The sequence below is a fragment of the Lepeophtheirus salmonis genome, chromosome 1, assembly GCF_016086655.4.
Source record: "Lepeophtheirus salmonis chromosome 1, UVic_Lsal_1.4, whole genome shotgun sequence".
Lineage (NCBI taxonomy): Eukaryota > Metazoa > Arthropoda > Copepoda > Siphonostomatoida > Caligidae > Lepeophtheirus > Lepeophtheirus salmonis.
Window position 1 is genome coordinate 34,563,356 of NC_052131.2, and position 21,475 is coordinate 34,584,830.

A 21,475-nucleotide genomic window follows, 5' to 3' on the forward strand; every position below is an offset into this window, starting at 1 on the left:
AAATCATACGCTACAGACATTTTTACCCTAGAAAAGACTTATTAAACAATTCTCAATGCTTATTTTCTAACCTAAATATATATTTTAAAAATCCAAGATTGTTTTGATGTTGACATATTGGATATCAATTCCGTCACATTAGATTATCTTTTGATTTTTCCATAGTATGGTGAATGGAGAAGGAAGAAGCAGCAAACGTTTTTAAAGACTTGAACGAATGTTTAAAAACATCACAGATGTCAAGTTACAAACAACAGGAATTGAATGGCTGTGCGTTGTTTTTATGCTTTCTTGGAAAATTAGTGAACTCTGAAGGGAGAAAAGTGCACAAATAACATAATATTGTATGAGAAAGATCCTCTCTCTCTCTCCCTGTCTAACATTTACTTCCTTGCAATTTTTGAACACATTTGACTATAATAAGTTTTGTATTAATGTTATTTGTTTGACAAATTTATAGTCAATTCCTTAGAAGGACTGTTTTTTTATTGATACAATAAATTGGTATTTATATCCTGTTGACAAGATAGTTTTTTTTTTTTTTTTTTTTTTTTGAAGGAAAAGAGAAAAAAAAATATTTTTTGAAAAATAACAAAACAAAAAAAAAAAAAAATACTGTCCCTTAGAAAACAATTATCTACATCAAAAGTTACAAGTTATTTTTTTCTGACAAACTTATTTTTTTTTAAAATATGTAAAATAAATACTGCAAATATTTTTTTTTTTTGGTGTTTTTTGTTAAATTTTTTGTTTTTCATTTTTGCATTGAGTGGTAAATGATATAAATTGAGAAATAAATAAGTAAAAAAATCATCATGAAAAAGGCTTATATATCCTAAGAAATGAAAATGAAAAAAGCGGCCACAAATTTGACAAAAAAAGCCTAAGGATTTAATAATATAATCAGGTTCATCAATATCCTCTAATTTTGACGATAGATTCTTTTAATATACATATTATATTAATATATATTTATATTAATTAAGTATATTGACTAATACTTTATTATTTGAGAAAAAACCGGAGAAAAAAATAATTAGGAGTGATTTACAACACAACAAACACGAGAGACACACATGAAAAATGCTGTAGTATATAGTAGCTCTCCCTTATAGGGAATAAACAAGACACATTATTTGGCTATCAATGTACTGTGCTAGAGCCAGAGAAGGAAGGTGGGGCGGAGTGAGTTGCACTCAAGGAAATTTTAGACGTCAACGTATTTACATAACATATAAGGTATATTCATTATTTTCCCTTTTTCACAGTAAAGAATAATGATTAAAATATCACAATTTGACAAAAAATGAGTTGATTTCTTCTTTATATATATATATTACCATTCCCAGTCAACAAAATAGTCCGAATATATTTATGTATGCATAATATACTCTGCCTCAAATACAACTTCAATTCAGTAACACTTCGTGTCAAGGACAAAAAAAAAGAGAGAAAAAAAAAAAAAGGGGGGTATAATATATATGTTAGTAAATGCTTCTAAATCTGACTGAAATATTATTATAATAAATACATTTTAAAAAATCACAGTTATTTGTGTATCTATCGAACCAATATAACTATTGGATATAATTGTGTACATTGAGGAATATATTCTTGAATGATTATGGTCACACACAAAGATTCCTTTTTGTATGTTTTTACTCAGATCTTTTATATGTAATAGCCATCGGGGATCATCAAATAATTAAGGATAAGAGAGATTTTTCTATATAGAAAAAAAAATAATGAAAGCAGACGATTTGAATAACAAATATGAGTAAGCTCGAGATATTGATAAAAAATGATTAACTTGGTGGTGTTTGTTAAAAATAGTAGTAGTAATAATAATAATATAAGTTCGTCTGCTGTTGCATATTTATAAAAATAATCTCTTTTTTTTTTTTTTTTTTTTTTTTAAATTTTCAGTTAAAGATAGAAAACATTTGACAAACATTCATTATAATTATTATTAAAAAGAAGAGAGAGCATTTTTCATGGTGATGGGTTTTATGGTTGGGAATAATAAACTCAAAATATAATAATTACATGATTGATCCTAGAACAACAACATAATGTCATAATTTTTATGCAATACTCGTTGCTATAAGGTATATAATAGAATAATATTAATGTTTAAGATGTAGCTGGCAGTGAGGAATATAATAATAATAATTTTTATACAATATAAAAATGGAAAAAAAGAAAAGAAAAAAAGAAATTAGCACAGATAAAGGGGGATTGGTCCTATTTCCTCAAGGTTCTTTTTTTTTCTCCTGGAAATTTAAATACGATTATACATATTTTTTATCACACTGATTTTGTTTGAAAAAAACAAAGTAAAACAAAAAAACATCTCCACATTCATTTAGGCAATCAGTTGTTCACTTTCATTTCGAGAACGTGATTGTCGACGAGAGAGTTCTTCATCACCAGATTTTCTTCTGGAATTAATTCCAGACTTAATTTTTGACATTTTACGTTGATATTCCTCTAAGCTCAAAACGGGTAAGGCATTGAGTTTAGCAGAAACGTTGAAAGGCTTACAAGGGGTGTGAGTGTTGTTTGGACTGGTTGAAGAAGGAGGCATGGGTGGTGGGTTTTGAATGTTATCTTCTGAGGGTGAAGAATTAGAGCCACTCCGATGTCTCCTTTTCCTACCAAAACGACCCTCTTCTTTATACTCTTGATATCTCCGACCTTTACAAGAGCGAGAAGGTCGTTTCTCTTCATCATCACTTGACTTTATAGGCTTCTTGGCTAACGGATTAGGCAGGGATTTCCGTAAAGCAGACATGTCAGGACGATCACACCCCATGTCTTCCTTTAAACTTTGATAAATCCTCTCTTTAATTTGCTCAGATGAAGAGTCCAAATTATTAAAAGGGTTATTGTTATTTAGAGATGAAGATCGGTGCTGACCAGTTTCATCCCCAAGGGACGGTGACTTATCAAGAATGTTTTCAATGATATGTTCAATTATCGTTTGTCCCCGAATTGTACACTGAGTGGATAAATTGATAGGAGAATCCCCATTCTCATCACCGGTGATGCGCTCCTCCTCCTGTTTTAAAAGAGTTTTTGCTACACGACCCCAAACAGCCTTTTTAAGAGTCCTGAAGCCTTCTTCAGGCTCTTTAGAGCCATTACTATCCTTCTCAACGGACTGCTGAGATGAGGGTGGAGTAGGAGAATCACGAACACCTGCTAACTGTAAAAGAGCTTTACACGCCGCATCATCATTCTCTACTTCTTCGGGACTTTTCCCTTCCGTGTTTGTAGTTGTCGTTGTGGCAGCAGCCAAAAACCGTTTCTTAAATGGTTTTGGAGCTGATGCAACAACTTGATTTTCGGAACACTCTACTAAACTTAAATCATCCTTATCACAGTCCCCTAATTTCTCTTCGTTCTGATGGTGGTGGTGGTGGTGGTTGGATAAGTGAAGTTTGTATTCTAATGCTAGGTCCGTGTAAGCTGACTTATCTTCAGAAGATAAACTAGTCCACCAATCACCTAAAATTTTCGTGATACTCCGATTTTCGAGTGTTGGGTACTTTTCTTTGACAGTGTCTCTGTGTCTTTTACTAAACAAGAGAAATGCATTCATGGGTCTACGTCCAATCAGTTGACTACTACTCTTATCTTCGTCTTCCCTCATATTATTCATTTCCATTTCCCTCTTCCTCTTCTAATAAAACGTCTTCTCCTTCAGCTTCTTGTTCCTCCTTTTTCTTTAAGAAGATGCGCTTTAATATCAATTTCTTATTCGCTTTTTGAAAATACTCTAAGGGTTTTTGTGGCTTGTGACTAAAGACTGAATCAACTTCTTCTTCAAAGTTTGTAGAACTTTTCTCCGTATGACGAAAGAAAACAGAGGATCCAAGTGACCATGAGAATTTTCCAATGAATACTTGATTCCCTATTTGAACCACGGGCTCTGAAGTATCAAGTCCCACAAATTTTGTATTTTCAGAAGAAACGGGATCCTTTCCAAATATACCAGAAACTTCAACGTGAAGATATTCCTCTTCCTCTAGCTCCCAATCAGAAGACATGATACGACACAAATCATGTCTTAAAGTCCAACACTTTTTGAAATTTTCAGAGCGTATTAAAACACAAACACAATAACACTATTATACTAACAATTATTTTTGTTTTGTTTTTCTTCTTAATAAGGTATTTATCAAGTATTTTTATTTTAAAGATAGGTTGGTTGCTGTTTTTTTTGTATTAAATGGATTCGTTACGATGAGTATCTTCAAGGTATTCTCCATAGACTTGACTTCGAAGCAAATTCGTTTCCTCTTGTTTGCTGGAGCAATAATGAGAATACATCATCTTAATCCCTGAAATTAAGAATAAATACAAATTATGATCAGCACGTTTGTATGTAGGTACATATTATGTCATTTGTTATAGGGAACAAACACTGTCTTAGTTAAAATAAAAATATCATTTAAATACTATATGGAGTACTAGGTTAATGAGCATACTTCAACAGTTTGGTTTTTACGTAAGTTTGAACATTTTTTTACATTATTAATAATAACACTAAAAATTATTTGAGCTCACAAACGATTATACAATAAAAAATGTATCCAATAAAAATGAAAGAGCATTACAACGTGTCAACTATGACTAAATGAAGTGTATTCGTCAACCCATTTTTTTATTATTATTTATTTTTTGCATGACGATTATGAAACCATTTTCTATAATGTTTAATGTTTCCTTTTTTCTTAACGAAATAAGACAAGACTAAATCTGAGGAAGACAGAACTTGAGATGCAATGGTTGTTGAAGAGCAATAATCCTCACTTTAGTCGCTCAACTTTGAGTGGGGAGGGGGGATGATATCTTCTTATTTATTTTTGATCCTCACATACTCGTATATATATAGATATGTTTATGTAAAGAGTTAAAAAATTGTAATGATAATATATATATATTTATTTCACATCATGACAACATCTCACCCTCACTTAGAACATATTATTATCTATCTACCAACGAATGAACCAAACCAACCAAGGGAGGAGATACATAATTTTATATTCTCCAGGTGACCCGAAAAAAAAACTCCTGCGTTACAATTTCATATTTGCATTCTCCTTTCAAAGCAGCAGCGTTACAGCATAATATAAAAATGAGCAAGGTATAACTTTTTTTCCTTGGAAAGAGAAAAAAAAAAGGGAGATTATCAATTACATTCAACTTCAAGAGAGAGAGAGAGAGAGACGCTCTCTCTCTGTTCGGCTTCGTTCTTAATACTATGTATATCCTACCTTAACAAACATACTTTCGATTTTCTTTTTTTCTCTTATATAAAAAAGAATATAATAATATACATAAATCAGCTCTCCTTAGTACTCGTAGTTATAGTAGTACTTAAGAAACCGGATTTTTTTTTTTTTTTTTTTTTTTTTTTTTTTTCTCAATCAAAATACATTTAAATATATATATATGTATAGAGTATTTGTAAATATCTAACGATTCTTTACATATTATATTATGTAGTATAAGAAAATAAAAGGCACATTGCTACTACTTCACAGAAGGTTTTTGTTTTTAAACGTACTATGTAGAATATTTCTTATCCATAAACAACTAATAATAGTGTTGGATTCAAGTATTACTCAAACTCAAGGAAGGATTTGACTTTACTTCTAAAGCACATAATTTTCATTAAAAAAGTTTTCCGAAATATTCGACTTTACTTGAAAAACTCAAATAGTTATCAATATATCAATAATATAGTTGGATTCGAGTATTACTTGAACACGGGAGGTGGGACTCGATTTTAGTATCAAAACCGATACATTTCTTAAAAAGTTTTTCGAAATAATATTTTTAGGTAAATTTGACTTTACTTGAAAAACTCAAATAACTATTAATATATCAATAATAGTGCTGGATTCGAGTATTATTCGAACTCAAGGTGAGGAGATTCAACTTTGATACTAAATTCGATCATTTTTAGAGAAACTACTCTCGAAATTGTCCAAAATATGTATCTATATTTTTTTTTATTTGAAAATTCGACTTTATTTTAAGTATTCAAATCATCTTCAAAAAATGGAAACATTCGTGTAATATTGATTAGTCAATTTTCTACTAATATCACTCAATTAAAGGACAGTAAAAAATTACAGCGGACGCTCTTTTTCTGATTAAAAGAAGAGTTGTTATTCTATTAAAAAAGCCAGAGAAACCGCAATACATAAGATATGTATCAAGGTTAATAGAAATACAAGGTTAGACTATCATGTAATCGGACTTACTAGAGTTTTCAATTTGAGGTACCCTACCGATTGCTAGAAAAGACAGACTTATTTCGACGTTATAGAGTATCACAACGTACTCTAAAAGTCAAGGAAGGCGATATGTGCTACTCTTGGTAACAGTTATACTCTATGACGTCACGATTAAAAAGCGTGGTGGAAGTCAAACATCAGTCGGAAAAGCGTTATGGAATAACCTTGTATTTGTATTACTCTTTATATGTATAAATTCTCAAAACTTTACAAACTACACCAAACTTAAAAATTGCTATGTTGTTCCATCCCGAACTCCAAAATATTGACTCGAATCCAAAACATCAACATATTTTTTGCCAACTGTCGTTATATATATTCACCATTTCCAGAGATAAAAAAACATTTGTGATAATAATGCAAATAATAAGTTGAGGCCGTCGTAGCTGACCAACACATTCATATTATAGTAGTGACAAATAGCGTAGTTAACTGCATAGAGGGCGCTTCAAATATTTTTATGTTCAATCCCCATTGTATTTTACATTTTATTATATTTGATTTATGGAACTCTTCGGTTATTATAAAATGATAGGAGATTCCATACAAGATCTGAAGTGATTGATGTATAAACAACTATAACCTCGATTGTTTTGATCAACTAACTTCAAAAAAATTTCCTTGCTTTTGATGAGTATTCCCCTTATTATTTAGTGTTTTGAACATTGAGAAACACGGGCTCATAATGAAAAGTGGAATGTCTCAGAACTCAAACAACACCAAACTCGAAAATCGAACAAACTCAACATTTTGGAAACAAAACTAACCCTAAATCATAGATACTTAAAGCATCAATTTCTAAAATATATATATCTGTAAAACAAAAACTTGTTGCTAAGGCAAAGGGCGAAAGAAGAAAATAGCAAAACCGCATGTTGGAAGGAAGGGGAAAATATTAATGAGTGATAGAGAAATTGAGTCGAGAGTTTCTTAGAAGGAAAATAAACATGACGAAAAAGTCACAATGTTTCCAAGGCAGAGTAATGGACTTCATTTGACCTACATAAAAAATATAATTATAATAATATATTGATCAAATCCTTCACAGGCTCCTTATGTGTGGTTGTTGATGTATGTACTATTGCAGTTGTTCGAGGAGTAATGTCTCAGGCAACAAACAACAAGAAGTCATAAAGAGTGAAAGTAATTAAGTTGGTTCGCAACAACTGCTACATCATATTAGTGATAATAATATTGAAGAATTATTATGAATATTACTCTAACAAAATACAAATAATTGTTAGTAAATTATTTGAAGAAGATACAAGTAAAAAACAAATAAACAAAACTTGACTTGTACAATGTCTGTAGTATATATTAAGGGAGGGAGTGAGGGAGTGTGGTTCAATGACCTGCACAATATATAATAGACATACTTTTACAGAAAGAAAGAAAAAAAACACAATGTAAATAATAAAAAGAAGATGAAGAAAAAAAAGGAAGAATGACAGCAACAACCAACCAACCAAACAACTAACTAACCACCCCAGCCATCAAACGAGTTTGAATGAAGTCCTGCTAACGTGTGTAGTGTTAAATATCTATATTATGTATCTCTGATATGAGACAACGACAACGAAAAGAAGAAAGAAAAAAAAAGGTGTGTGTGTGATAAATAAATAATTAAAAAGTCTTATCAAAACGATTAATAAAAAGCTTCTTCTTCTAATACCTTAGAGTATGTTCATATTATTATATTATATACCATAAGGTCAGTGGCGCAGGAACCTTAGAAGCCATTGCCCTTCCCCCACCCCCTACTTCTGTGTAATTTTTTTACTCTTCACAAAAAAAAATCCTCCACCCTAAAAAATTTCCAATGACATAATTTTCGACAAAAAAAATCACTTTCGCTTTTTCGTTCAAATTTAGTCTCGTATAAAAACTTTTCAATCAAACATTTAAGTTAAATTTTTTTGAAAGCTAAAGTTATAAAAAAAAATATTTCGCAAATTTGGCATATAATAAAAGAAAAGAAAAAAACTTTTCTGACAAAAAATCCTGCGGCGCCCATGATGACCTAACCATTATTTAATTTGCCCCTCCTCCCTTGAAAATACATTCCGGCGCCGGTGATACAGGTACACCTTGAATTACGAGTAAATAGGAAGGGTAATCGACATTCAAAAACTGTTTGTTACAATAAAATGATTACAATTACAAAGCAACTATCTGTACTTATTAGTGTTGAAACTTGATCCTAATTTGCATTTTTATTTAGGATCAGTATTAAATGATTTTTTCTAGACCGAAATTTAAACAGTGGAATGATAAAAAAACCTATGAAATTTCTTTTCGAAAAACGTCATTTTTTTAGGGGCCCAATTGAAAACAGATATTATTTTTCATACAAAACCCTAACATAGCAAGGAGTCTCGCTATTTGAGAGCTTAGTACATTTACGTATAATGAAATGCCATCAAAACGATAAATTAGTACATGTCCTTACGGTTCTTTAGGGGCATATTTATATTATTCGTCACTCTATATATAAAAAAATTTAAATTTATAAAAAAAATCATGAAACTTCCTTCTAAAACCAAAATCTTCATTAACATAAAAGTACCATAATATGTACATAAAAATATCTTATTTAGTTCACAGTAGATCAGTTTCGCTATAATATGTATTGAAGTTTTTATATATCAAAACCCTTTTCCTAATAACATCAATCATTTACATAGATTGATGCAAAAAGGATACAATAATGTTAGTTCGCGTAGCACTGGCAGTCTTAAAGATTTAGATATCTGCAGAACCCAGATCAATGGTTCTTGAACTAAAGTACGTAAGCTACCTCTAGAGCAGGGATTTTCAACCTTTTTTCGGTAATGTTGTATTTCTTGTAAAATATTTGTTCATGCAAGTACCCCCTAAGCAGCCAAATTATTTTTAGTTTTAGTGATGTGACACTTGTAAAATATTTTTTCAAAGGCTCAATTAGCCCAATGGTTACGCGTATCCTCTACATAGATCACTCTGCCTTTCAATATCCAGTGTTGGTCATAATGGTGGTATTACAAGTCCATATTTACTCGGTCCAGTCAAGTCTTATGACTGGTCCTTCGGACTGTCTATACTAAAACTCATTTAAAAATTGAATAAAGCAATAAACTTGAGTGGCATCATAAATGATCGAGCTTTATAAGTTTTTAGAACTGAACTGGACCAGACCACGAGTGAACTACTGGACGGGACTGCACTCCTAAATAAGGATTAGCACAACACTAGTGGTAGGTAGTTATTCGGAGATCCTGATATTTTCTCAGGTGGTACAACACACTTTAAAACGGGTTGAGAACCACTGACAGACCTATTAAATATTCGGAGTTTTGTCATTTGTAAATATATTTTAATATATGATCACTTTCTTAATGATTCCATATGATACCTGTAATGCTACCCAAGATAACAATGGACTCTAGGTTAGGGACTATTATACGTTTCAAAAACCGACCCTTAATGTTCAAGTGTTTACATTCATATAATCATCTTGTAACTGGATATAGTTATATACTTTTTAGCTTTCTTATAAGTATATTCAATTGCCTACTGTGCAGTTTCAGCTCTCTTGAACACTAACTCCAACAACAACAACAGCACTTTGGGTTGCTGAACCTTGTTGTTGTGCACTAGAGTAGAATAGAGAAAGAGAGAGGAATTAAACTTTTACTTTTTAAAAGAGGAGGATTTTAATCTACTATTTTCATTTTTGTCATATCAAAAATAGAATATTATAATATGTAGGATTATTACATATATATATATATATATGTGTACATAAATGAATGTTTGTTGTATACTACACCATATGATCGTATTTTTCATAGTAAATATTAGATTTGAAACGCAACTATTACGTACTCCTGAACATTTATTCTCCTATGTTTTTGCAAGAAGACAAAGAGGAGAAGGAGTAGTAGAAGAAGTCATTGAACGACCTTAGTAATACTCCACGAAGCATAGCGTTACTATAAGTTTTTTTAAATATATATTAAACAAAAAAATAAAAAAGTTTTTGGCGATTCATCATTAATAAATTGATATGACGAATAGCTAAAATATATTAATAATATTTTTATAATTATTAGTGTTGTGGGTTTCGGTCTGAGAATCATAAAACGAACTGAGACCCTTGTAAAAAACCCCGCAACTAATCCTCAGGGTTACTCTCCGACTTTTATTAGCCCACATTAATGTTCTATTAGGTTTGAAAATAATTGAGTAAGATAGAAAAGGAGGTCTACTATTCAGAAGTTAAATAATAATCACAATATCTCAGGAAAAGAAAATTTATACTACCAATTCCTGAAAAAAGACGGGCCCCACTAAAAAAATACATACGATTTGCATGCGAATCATAAAGCAAAAATGTCGCAAACATTCCACGTGCACGTAAAGGGGTATCAGTAGATTTTTATGATCTTTAAAATGATAGTATCTATTGGGAGCGGGTACTCAGAATTTGGGGGTTAAGTGATTGGTGGGCCAATTTATTGTGAGGTAATAAAAATGTAAATAACAGTTGAAAAACTAATCTAGTATATTACCACTTTAGTAGCGGCATACCAAGCCATACAAAAAATCGCTCAAGATCGGTACCACAAAAAATGGTGTTTTTTAAGAGAAAATAAAAAATATTTGTAATTATTACCTTTTATAAAAAGGAAATTTGATGGTCTACGTCTTCAGACCGCAGTTTGAATCAATCTTGAAAATATCCCTCAATACCAAACCAATGGAAAAATTCGATCTCAGACAGAGTTTGGACATTAATTTCTACCCATAAGATGCAAGAAAAACACTAAATCAAAACAGAAAACTGGCCCTTTTGCTTCTCGTTTCTTTAAACAGACGACAATAGACTTATCATCCATCCGCATAATATATATAATAAATATATGTACAACATTTGAAGGATGATAAGGATTTAGTCAAGTTATATGTATAAAATACACATAAAAGTGAATATAAAAAACGCAAGAGTGTAAATCCACTCTTACTCTACAAGTACTGAAAATCTTATCAGGAATCTTCATGCTATTACTTATTTGCTCTTGAATACAAGGAAACACACATACACAAACCGAAACAGAGAGAGAAGTCAAAATACTAATAACAAAATTAAGAAGTAGAAGAAGGGCCATTAACCTTACGTACTACATAGAATTATGACAACATATTCATATGAAGTAAATAATTGCCTTCATCATCCAAGTCAAGGATATTTCCGCTTTTGTAACATTTTGTGAATTGTTGTATAGGGGGAGAGGAAGGTGGAATCAACAACATCAAAGTATCAAATATGTAACCTATACAGTATATATCTTGTGTACAAGTTGAAATTTGTATAAACAAGTTTATGCCTTATTATTTAATTTCAACATCCTTCATTTTAATTACAGACTATTAATTGATGTTATCCTTTCATTTTAGAACACTAAAATTACCCATCTAATATGTAGGCATTTAGAACAGAGATATGAAAAAAGTTTTTATACAAGTCCAAATCTTTGATCACAAGACAATTCCAAGTCCTTGAATATTTTCATTAAAAAAAAGTACTTCCAAAGTCCAAGTCCCTAAACCCTTCATATTAAGAATAATATAACTATGAATGAAACTATGATGAGCATTTGAACTTTATTATGTGTTATAAAGTTCGTCTGAACAATTAGTTTTTAATATATATATTGTGTACAAGTTACAACTTATATAAGCATATTGTAAAAGTTAAAATCTCTTCTTTTTAAAACGTATTATTTAATTACATCATAGATTATTCTAATTAAAAACCATAGATTGATAATATCATTTCATTTTTATCTTTAATTGAAATGACATGGTTATTTTGTATGTATTAATGAGTAATTTAACTGTGGGTATTTGAGCTTTATAATGTGCAATGGAATACATTTTATTAAGTAATTTTGTACTAAAATACTCAGAAATTATACAATATTGAACACTAAAGAATATTCAATTATTGCATTACCCTCCTTATAACAAATTCATCCTTTCAAATTATTCATCTAATGTTTTAATGATTACACCTTGTACAATTTGCTTATAGAATTTACAACTAGTACAAGAGAAGTACACATAATAGTACATAAAAATAGGACGTGGATCTTGCAAAATGAACGAACAACATACATTTGTACACATATTTAGGTAGATAAGAAGTAAAAAGTCATGGGCTCTACTCAGTAACATATGCATGTTTTCCTCATGATTCTTTCTTGACATTGTTTAAACAAAAAAAAAGTCCTTTTATTTTTAGATTATTATTATTATTCAATTTCTGTGTCATATTAAAAAGTAACTAAATAGTAGTATTATATTGAATCATTATTTGAAGTAAGTCAAAAGGGGGCATTCACCCCAAGCGCGCGCACGCCCTTTCTGCTCCTTCTTTTTCCTTGTGATGTCCTTATATATTTTTTCCTATGTGAGAAATATAGTGCGTTTTTTGCGGCGCAATTTTAATTTGCATATTTAAAATACCATTTATTAATAAATGTACATAAATACACATATTAGGGAGGAATTGACGTCATTATTTAATCAATAAAGGGTTGGGGGACATCTAAAAACAAAGAAGAAAATGAAACTTCAAATTGAAGGAGTATATTTTGATAGAAAAAGGATACTACTCTTCAAATACTATAAATAATACACCATATGGGATGTAGGGAGTAGTGGTAAAGTGTGCATGAAAGATAGGAAATTGAGGTACTTTACTATAGTATTAGTGAAATTGGTCTTTTGTAGAGGGTGCTATAAAATTTGGGACGTTTTATAAAGACCGATACAACCCTAACTATTAGGTTTCTTAAGCTTAAAATACAAAATTGAGAGAAAATAACAAGAGCTGCTTCACAGTTGCAATTTTCATACCATTTCGAATGCCCCTCTTAAAATATGTATTATCTGACATCCAGTCAAACATTCAAACTGTGTCCCGAGAAGATCTCAATCCAATTGCAATCATTTTTCAACACACATAATAAAGGAGAAGAGGGGGAAAGGTCAAAGCAAAAAGAAGTTCAAAAATGGCACACTACTACACTACCAGTGCCTTCTTCTCTGTTTCTTCTTCAATTTTTACCTGGGTTTTTTTGAAAGTGTTTTTTCTTTCTTTTTTGTGAACTGGCAAATATATAAGTACATATGTACCTATATATCAATATTGTCTACCTAACATTAAATTGCTCAGAGATTCCCTTTTTATTTGATATCGAAGGACTACTTTAATATACAAGTATGCAGTCCGGATTCCCGGGATATCCTGGACACAAGGCGGGGAATACGAAGTAACATTGTATTTTTCTCGTATGTATGTGAATGAAGGTGGATTTATTTGCTAGTAAAAGGCTCAAGAAATGATGAAAAATTCGTGCAGCAATCATGGATGAAAGCCCGGTGTTATTGCCGTAAATTTATTTATATGCTTGTACAAGTTGCAATTTATTCTTAAATAAATTACATTCTTTAATTATGACTCCAACCATTTTGATTACAAACTAATAATTATAATTAATTGATGTTATAATTTCCTTTTCACCTATTAAAACTACTTATTTGTCAATGTGAACTAGTGTTGTGTCGGTCCTTATTTAGGATTGAAGACTGAAGTCCTGTATATCAGGGCTAAAACTATTAAGTCCTTGATATTGTCACTTAACTTTATTAATTTCTTCAATGGACTTATTCGACCGGTTTTAAGAATAGATTGAATAAAAAATGACTTAACAGTACTGTGAACCCTTTGGATTGTCCAATGTACCCCAGAATAGATATCAACGTGTAACTTTCATCCATAATGTCAAAAACTACACCATTAATATATAGTCCATAATGATTCCCAGCCTTTTTATCCCTGCAGAGTCCTACAGCATTTTTTAATATATTGCAGAATATAAAATATGCCCTCAATCATATGTTTAATTTATTACTTATGTGATGTCAATCGGAGGAACTCAGGCTTTGGAACTACTGACCTAAAGGATATTCAACTATCATTATCCTTCAAATTACTAGTAGGATTCTAAAACTCTCGATCATTGATAGTTACAATTTGCTCAATATGGTTATACAAATTACAACTTGTACAATACATATTTGACATTAGTAACATTTAGTGTACATTTTAAAAGATAAAAAGGTCATCATCGTGACTCGTCAACAATAACAACATAATATCCACTCATTAGAAAAACAAATAGAAGATGATAGGATATTGCAAGGATGTTTTGTACTAAATATTACGTATAGACTTATGACATTATGATTGGACATGTGTATGTTTATTAAACATATTAATAATGATAATAACAATATTACACTCTCGTTTTCGTATCTTTGTGTGTATTATATATATTTTTTTTTTTAAACTCATTGTATCCTCATACATTCAATCATATAAAAAAATGCAGGAAAAAGTGTGTAGCATATACACATTTGACAGTCATACATAGAGCTAAGTTTGTTGAGACTCGGAACCAGACAGATGTTTATTTTTGGTTCGGTCGTACGTGATTTTTTCTAGAACGATATTTCAGTTCAGACTGTAGACCGAAATTTAATAGTTTTCAAATCGTGGACAGATACTTTTATTTTTTGTTTCAATCCTCCGACCAATTTTCTCCCTTATCCGCCTGATCGTACAAATATGACTTATGCAACAAATTTAACTAATGAGGTTATTGTAGGTAGATATTCCTAATTTGAAACATACATGACGTCATCATCAATTTATATATGGAATTTTAAATGACAACGGTCAAGACCAAATTTTTTATCGAGGCCAGTCCAGACTGGACTTCTTTTCAGGACCGAATGAGTGCGGTCCACTAATAATCATAAAAACAATCTCAGACGGTCTTGGATGTTCTGGCCGAAGCCCAGCACGCTAATAAATACTACTACGTTGAATCAAATTCTCAATCTCTTATGAACACAAAGTTGCATGAAAGTAGTAGTCGAAGAAGCACATTCAACTAGTTCCCCAGGAATATATATATATATATATATAAGATTTCATCGAATGCCCTCTCTCTCTCTCTCTCTCCGTCTTTCTTTATCTATCTTCGTATAACCACACTACCAAGATTATATTATTTATAATATACAGGAGTACGCCTTCCACAGTAATTTTTTCGTAGGCACAGAACGCAATACTTCTTAAAACTTACTTAGTATGCAAGTTTATATATATATTGGGCCACGAGATGACTTTTTTTTTGCCGGATTTCGCTTTTTATATACACATATCCAAGGGATTTTTTTTTTTCAGGAAAAAAATAATAATAATAATACGCCTATTGCCCTTCGAAGAAGAGGAAAATCATGCGAGTTCATTGCTCCTTAAGTGTGTATATAATATATACATACGTATATTTCAAAACCGTGCGCACGCATAGGCGGAAGAAGAAGGCACCACACTTCAAGTGAAAGCAGATTTTTTTTTTTTTTTTTTTTTTAATCGCTGTATTTTTTATCTACTATTTGGCAAGCAAATATTACTATTATTATAATAATGATAATGTTCCACAAGTCACAGCACACACACGAATGAATTCCCCCCTTACTCCCCCCTTCTTTTTGCTCCAATAGTAGTTATATTTTATATGTAACACAACGAATAATAATACGAAGAAGTAGACAGGCGGATAGACAGGCACAGGGAATCAAAAATTAAGTCAGACCATATCCCTTTTAAAAAAGGAAGGAATTGTCTAACATAAAAAGTGGCCCTATTTATATAAATATATATATATAAGAAGGGGGGGGCAACTAATTCTTACATTTTGACAGATAATTTTTGGGGGGACTGAGTATGGGCGTAAGGAAGATATCTGTGGCATATGATGTGCAATAAATTAAGTAGTGATGGGAAAATTTAAAAAAAAATCACGCTGCCGATTCTGATGCAATTCTAGTAACAATTACAATGCCGATTCTTGAAATATGTTAAATAATAGTTCAAAAATACAATTTTGCTATCAGGTACATCCAGAGGAGGACACTTTAGGGGGGAAGGGCTTGGTTCCTGGAATTTTTTGAAATTGATTTTTTTTGGGAAAAAAATTTTAAAATTAAATTTTAAAATATTAAATTTAAGAAGAAGAAAAGTCAAATATACAATTTGATATTAAAATTCAAAAATCTACAATTTACCAAAAATTATTTCAAAAATACATGAATATTCTCAAAAAAATTAATTTTTTGGAGAAAATCAGGGTTAAATCCAAAATTGAAAATTTAATTAAACTTTAAATATTAAATTTTCTTGTAAAAAGCAAATATTCCTTCATTTTAAAGGGGGCTTGTTTTGTTTTATCATAACCTAGAAATTTAATAAATAGGTCAATACTAGTAATATATAAGAATCGCAATCGCAAATTTGTCATTATTTTGCCAATACCGATTCCAGAAAAAAAAAACCGATTCTCCAATTCCAATTAATCGTCCAATCACTAATATTAAGTAAAAGGGCAATGAAATATCGGAAAAAGTGACAAAACTATACAAATAACATTTTTTGGTTTTGGAATATATCTACCTTCTTTTATTTTTTTGTCGGTAAATATATAGTTTAGATTAAGGGAAATGGTTAGAAAATATTAATACCACTTGAAAAGAAAAATTACTAATTGATATCAAAAAATAGAAAAATAGTTTCATGTCAATATTTACTTAATTGGCAATGTTCTTCGTTTTTTACCAAGGTGACCCAACGGTGGGTCATTTTAAAAATTTAAGTAACTTCTAAAAAACGTTGTATTTAATTTTTTCGCCATTATTTTTTAAAACATATTGAGTATCCATGTGAATGAAAATAATCAGTATATTTTAAACAAAAATTATGAAAAGGACACTAACTTATTTTTTTTTTTTGTCACTTTTCATCGGCTTTTTACTGAAGGTAAATATTAATGGGCTTCAAACCAAATGGCACAGATATATTCATTTGATCCATACAGAGTACCAAAACAGATTAAGCTTGTTGGATCTAAATTGAAGCACCCTAATATACATAATCGAACTTTTTATTATACGTAGTAATGATCATAAATAAATAAATATAATAAAAAAGGGGGTGCGCAGTCCATTTTTGAAGATATGATGTGTATTATATATATTTTTCTAACCCAGTAATTTACAAAACAAAAAAGGTGAACGACCCTTAGAAATTGTATGTATGTATATATAGAGAGAGATATGTATACATTTATTTATTTTCACCTTTATTTCAAAAAGAGCGTGATTTGCAAATTTATTTATACGATAAAAATTATATATATTTATACTTATTCCATTAGTCTTATGTCAATATTTAAATAAAAATGGCAAAACTATATATATATGAAAGAATGTTGTTGCATTGAAAAATATATATATTAAAACAAATTTCTCAAATGTTAATATATATATAAATACATACGATATTCCTCTGGAAACACACGTTACGTGCTATATATGTATATAAATATTTATTTGATAGACTAAAAGGGTGAAGAACGAAAGAATGTATTCCTCAGGGGGGGGAGGAAAATATTTTAAAATTTATATATGTATATATATATGAAAGATAAATTAATGTTTACTAGTATTGTGGACTTCCTTTATGTTAATTCTTTTAATAAGACTATACAATATACATCAGAGGTGGAGACATGGACTCGAAAGTAATTACATTTTTTTCACTGGATATTAAGTCCTACTATTTAAAGTATATTTACATATCTGAATAGTGTTGGGTTATTCCTTATTGATTCGGTACAGTCCAGTCTTAAGATCGGTCCTTCAAACTGTTCTTACTATAACTCATTAAAAAAAAAGTTGGGTGACACGTCATCAAGGACCGAACTTTTATAAGTTTTAGGACTTAACTGTATGGACTGCAGTCCTCATTCCTAAATAAGGATCAACAAAAAAAAATTATCTGAGAAATTGAACTGGAGTCGATAAAAATAATAAAGCATAAGGACCTTTTCCCCACCTCTGCAATACATATGTATAGTGTCAGACCTGGTCTAATAACCACCTGTGTTAATCGTGTCACCGCATTAAATGGGCGTATTTAATTTCCAAATAGTTACAAAATAAGAAACCTGGTTTAAGGGATCCCCTGCATTGAGTTGTCGCTTTTTCAGTTTTCCTTGTCTGAAATACATATAATGTCTTTGTATTCCTCTCTCCTTTAGGTAAAGAAGCCTTTTGCAATAGATTTTATGTACATAGCAAGCAAACATATTCAGAATTCGTATTTTCTCTGATATACATATATAATATTAATATATTTCTATTTCAATGTAGGAGGGAAAATAAATAACTTATATAATGTATGAATATATATTTAGTTTTTTTAATAATAATAACATAATACTAAATATATAGTCCTGCACAATATATGTATATAAATATAATGGTAACAAGAAGACAATTCTTAATAGAAAGTTTTCTCCAATGGCTCCAAGATAAAGCCCTCTCCTCTTCTTCCCCCTATTTCTTAACTTACGTATATACATATATATAATTTCATTATTATATATTCCCCCTACTTTTTACATAATATATATATGTAAAGATAGTAACAAAGAGACCTAATTTTTCCCTTTCTACATATAACCTACCCCCTTTCACATTTCATTCCTTCTTCCAGAGAGTTCACTCAGAAACTTTTCTCCCCAATTTGTTTCTTTCATCGAAACTATGTATCTAGAAAGAGACGTGTAGTTACAGACAGGAATCCAAAAAATGGTTTCATCTCCTTTCAAATAAATTTATTCAATTATATATTTAATAAATTGATTTTAAAGTAAGAAAAACAAAATAACAAGTCATAACGAGGTTAAGTGCTGCTGCTTAATCTTATGCATACTTCTTTTAATACTGCTGTGTTTACATTAAATGCTTATCAGGCATATTTATAAGTAGTATGTACACATAAAAAGTTGTAATAATAATAATATCAGAGAAGGAAAAAAAATGAAAATAAAAACAAATTATAAAATCAAGAGAGGAACCTTTTTATTTATTTTTAAGTTGAAGGGCGAATATTGACCCAATAATAGTTATAGAAATAAGGAGAAGAAAAAATAGTAATGAATAAATATAATATATGCATATATTATTAAGTATTAAGAGTATCATTATAATCTAAAGCTTTCTAACGATTTTAAATGCATAAATTGTACCGACTCTTTGAAGAAGAATGAAGCAATGTTTATAAAAAGTAAATAAACGGTTAGAGAAATAAAATACAGTATCATATCCAGTAGAAAAATAAAAATGAGATTAATAATTCGGTATGGGGTCGCAAAAATAGGATTATTTCTTCCTGAATTATTTTAGTAGTATGATTAATTTACACACACACATTAGTGACAGAAAATAAAGTGTAGAAGAGAGGAAGGAAATGATTATGTACAAGATGGTGATCCTGAAGCAGAGTTAGCGTCATTTTCAAAAACATGATGGTAACCATGAATAGTATTATACCCTTCTTGCCCCCACCCTAAAGCCATTATTTGACAGTGATCCCCTCTTTTCCTCTCTTCGTTTCATCTCAATTTCAACCATCTGTCTAATAGGAGTATATATTGTATTATATACATAGCCAGGGATTTTTAATAATAGTTTTCATGTCTACAAAAATACACAAAAAGAATAAAAATCGTTGATGAAATATGGTGTAAGCATATTACTATATACACAATATTATTAGAAGGGAATAACGAATCATGGCATTTGTAATACTTCATCAGATATATATATGATGTTTGGTACTGTACATATGATGCTATTAGAATAGACTAACGTATCAGGGATGGATCACAATTTGCCACTTCCACTCATGGGATTGAACATCTTTTTCTTTGAACGAAAAGAGTCCTTAATAATTAATAAGGGATGGAAGAATCAAAGTTTGACACCTACTGTTACTTCTATACTAAATCCACATGTTTTCAAATATACCTTTTAAGTGTTTAAACCTTTAGAAACTGTCCTAATTTCCCATGTAGCAAAGGGAATGAGGACTTAAGACATGTAGAAATGTCTGTTGGAAATGAATCCTAATAGAGTGAAGAAGAAAAAGAATGAGGAGGAGGAGGAGGAGGAAGACAATTCTGTACAGTAAGTAAATAAGCAAGAAGAAGAAGGAGGAGAATGTGACTAGGAGGGCTGAGATGGCGTGGTGTGGGTGCTCTAGAGAAGGGGCAAAGGGAGAGCCGAGTATTTACTTCTACTCACCGGCGCCATCTTGGAAATCTACAATTTCTTAGCAAGCGTCAACTCTCAAGGAACTTAAGACAAAAGTTGAGATAAAACTATGTGTGAATGGAGAGGAAAGGGGTGGAAAGTGTAGTGGAGGGAATGAGGAAGGAATTGAGCGGCTTCTTCCATTGAGAAAGTGAGGAAGAGTCGGAGGATTAAGGTTACTGGGTTAAGTTCCGTCATGTTGTTGATGTATTTTTTTACCTGTCAGAACTGAAAGTCTCAAGCGGTAATTGTAACGAAATGCGAGTTGTTTCGACCGAGAGGCCCGACGAGATAGGATTTCGAGTTCCTTTATTTGGTTTTCTAATTGTGTGATTTGTTGAGTCGCTTTACCGAGGCGATTTTCGGAATCCAATAATTTCTCTTCCAATTGCTGTCGTTCAAAGCTTAGGGACATACTATTATTTAAGACACTGAATAATAATCCTTAAATAAGAGAGAACAGCACACTGAGTATAAATAATGTTTCATATAATGCACTAAAACATGGAGCAGCGAGATAGCTACGATCCAACTTTAGAATTAATACTTGATTAAAGAACGAATAGATACAAGTTTCAAACGAATGAAATGAAATAATAAACTCGGGGCGCTCCAGGAGCAGAAGAAAAAAATTAAATTAAAAAGAAGAGAGAGAGAGAAAGAAAAAAGGAAAGAAAAAGGAGAATGAGTTGCACCGGTTCAGTTCATCATTGCTGAGGAGCGCGATTTTCTTTTTCTTCTTACATTTTATTATTTTTCTCTCTTTTTTTTCTATGTATGTACTATGTAGTTTAATTCTACTTCGAGCTGAATTTCGCTATCGACATCGAACTGCAGTTCAGTTCCTATAAATTCACCCTTTTTCATAAATAATTTTTTTTTTTTACTAT

General features: G+C 30.6%; 1 protein-coding gene across 2 annotated transcripts; it reads right to left on the reverse strand.

Annotated features, from left to right (window-relative positions):
* Positions 1–1,222: 1,222 nt before the first annotated feature.
* Positions 1,223–21,219, reverse strand: bbx (bobby sox). Of its 2 annotated transcripts, none has more exons than XM_040720938.2 (2): positions 20,805–21,219; positions 1,223–4,346 (listed from the first exon to the last, which is right to left on the reverse strand). In XM_040720938.2, the coding sequence occupies exon 2, from the start codon at positions 3,668–3,670 to the stop codon at positions 2,366–2,368; it is 1,305 nt and encodes a 434-aa protein (XP_040576872.1). In that variant the 5' UTR covers positions 3,671–4,346; positions 20,805–21,219; the 3' UTR covers positions 1,223–2,365. The 2 variants fall into 2 exon arrangements, with proteins under 2 accessions (XP_040576872.1, XP_040576878.1); XM_040720944.2 differs by lacking the exon at positions 20,805–21,219 and adding an exon at positions 10,969–11,203.
* Positions 21,220–21,475: the final 256 nt, after the last annotated feature.

Excerpts from the sequence above, each read along its gene's own strand:
- bbx (XM_040720938.2), bottom strand. The coding sequence starts at position 3,670 with ATGGAAATGAATAATATGAGGGAAGACGAAGATAAGAGTAGTAGTCAA.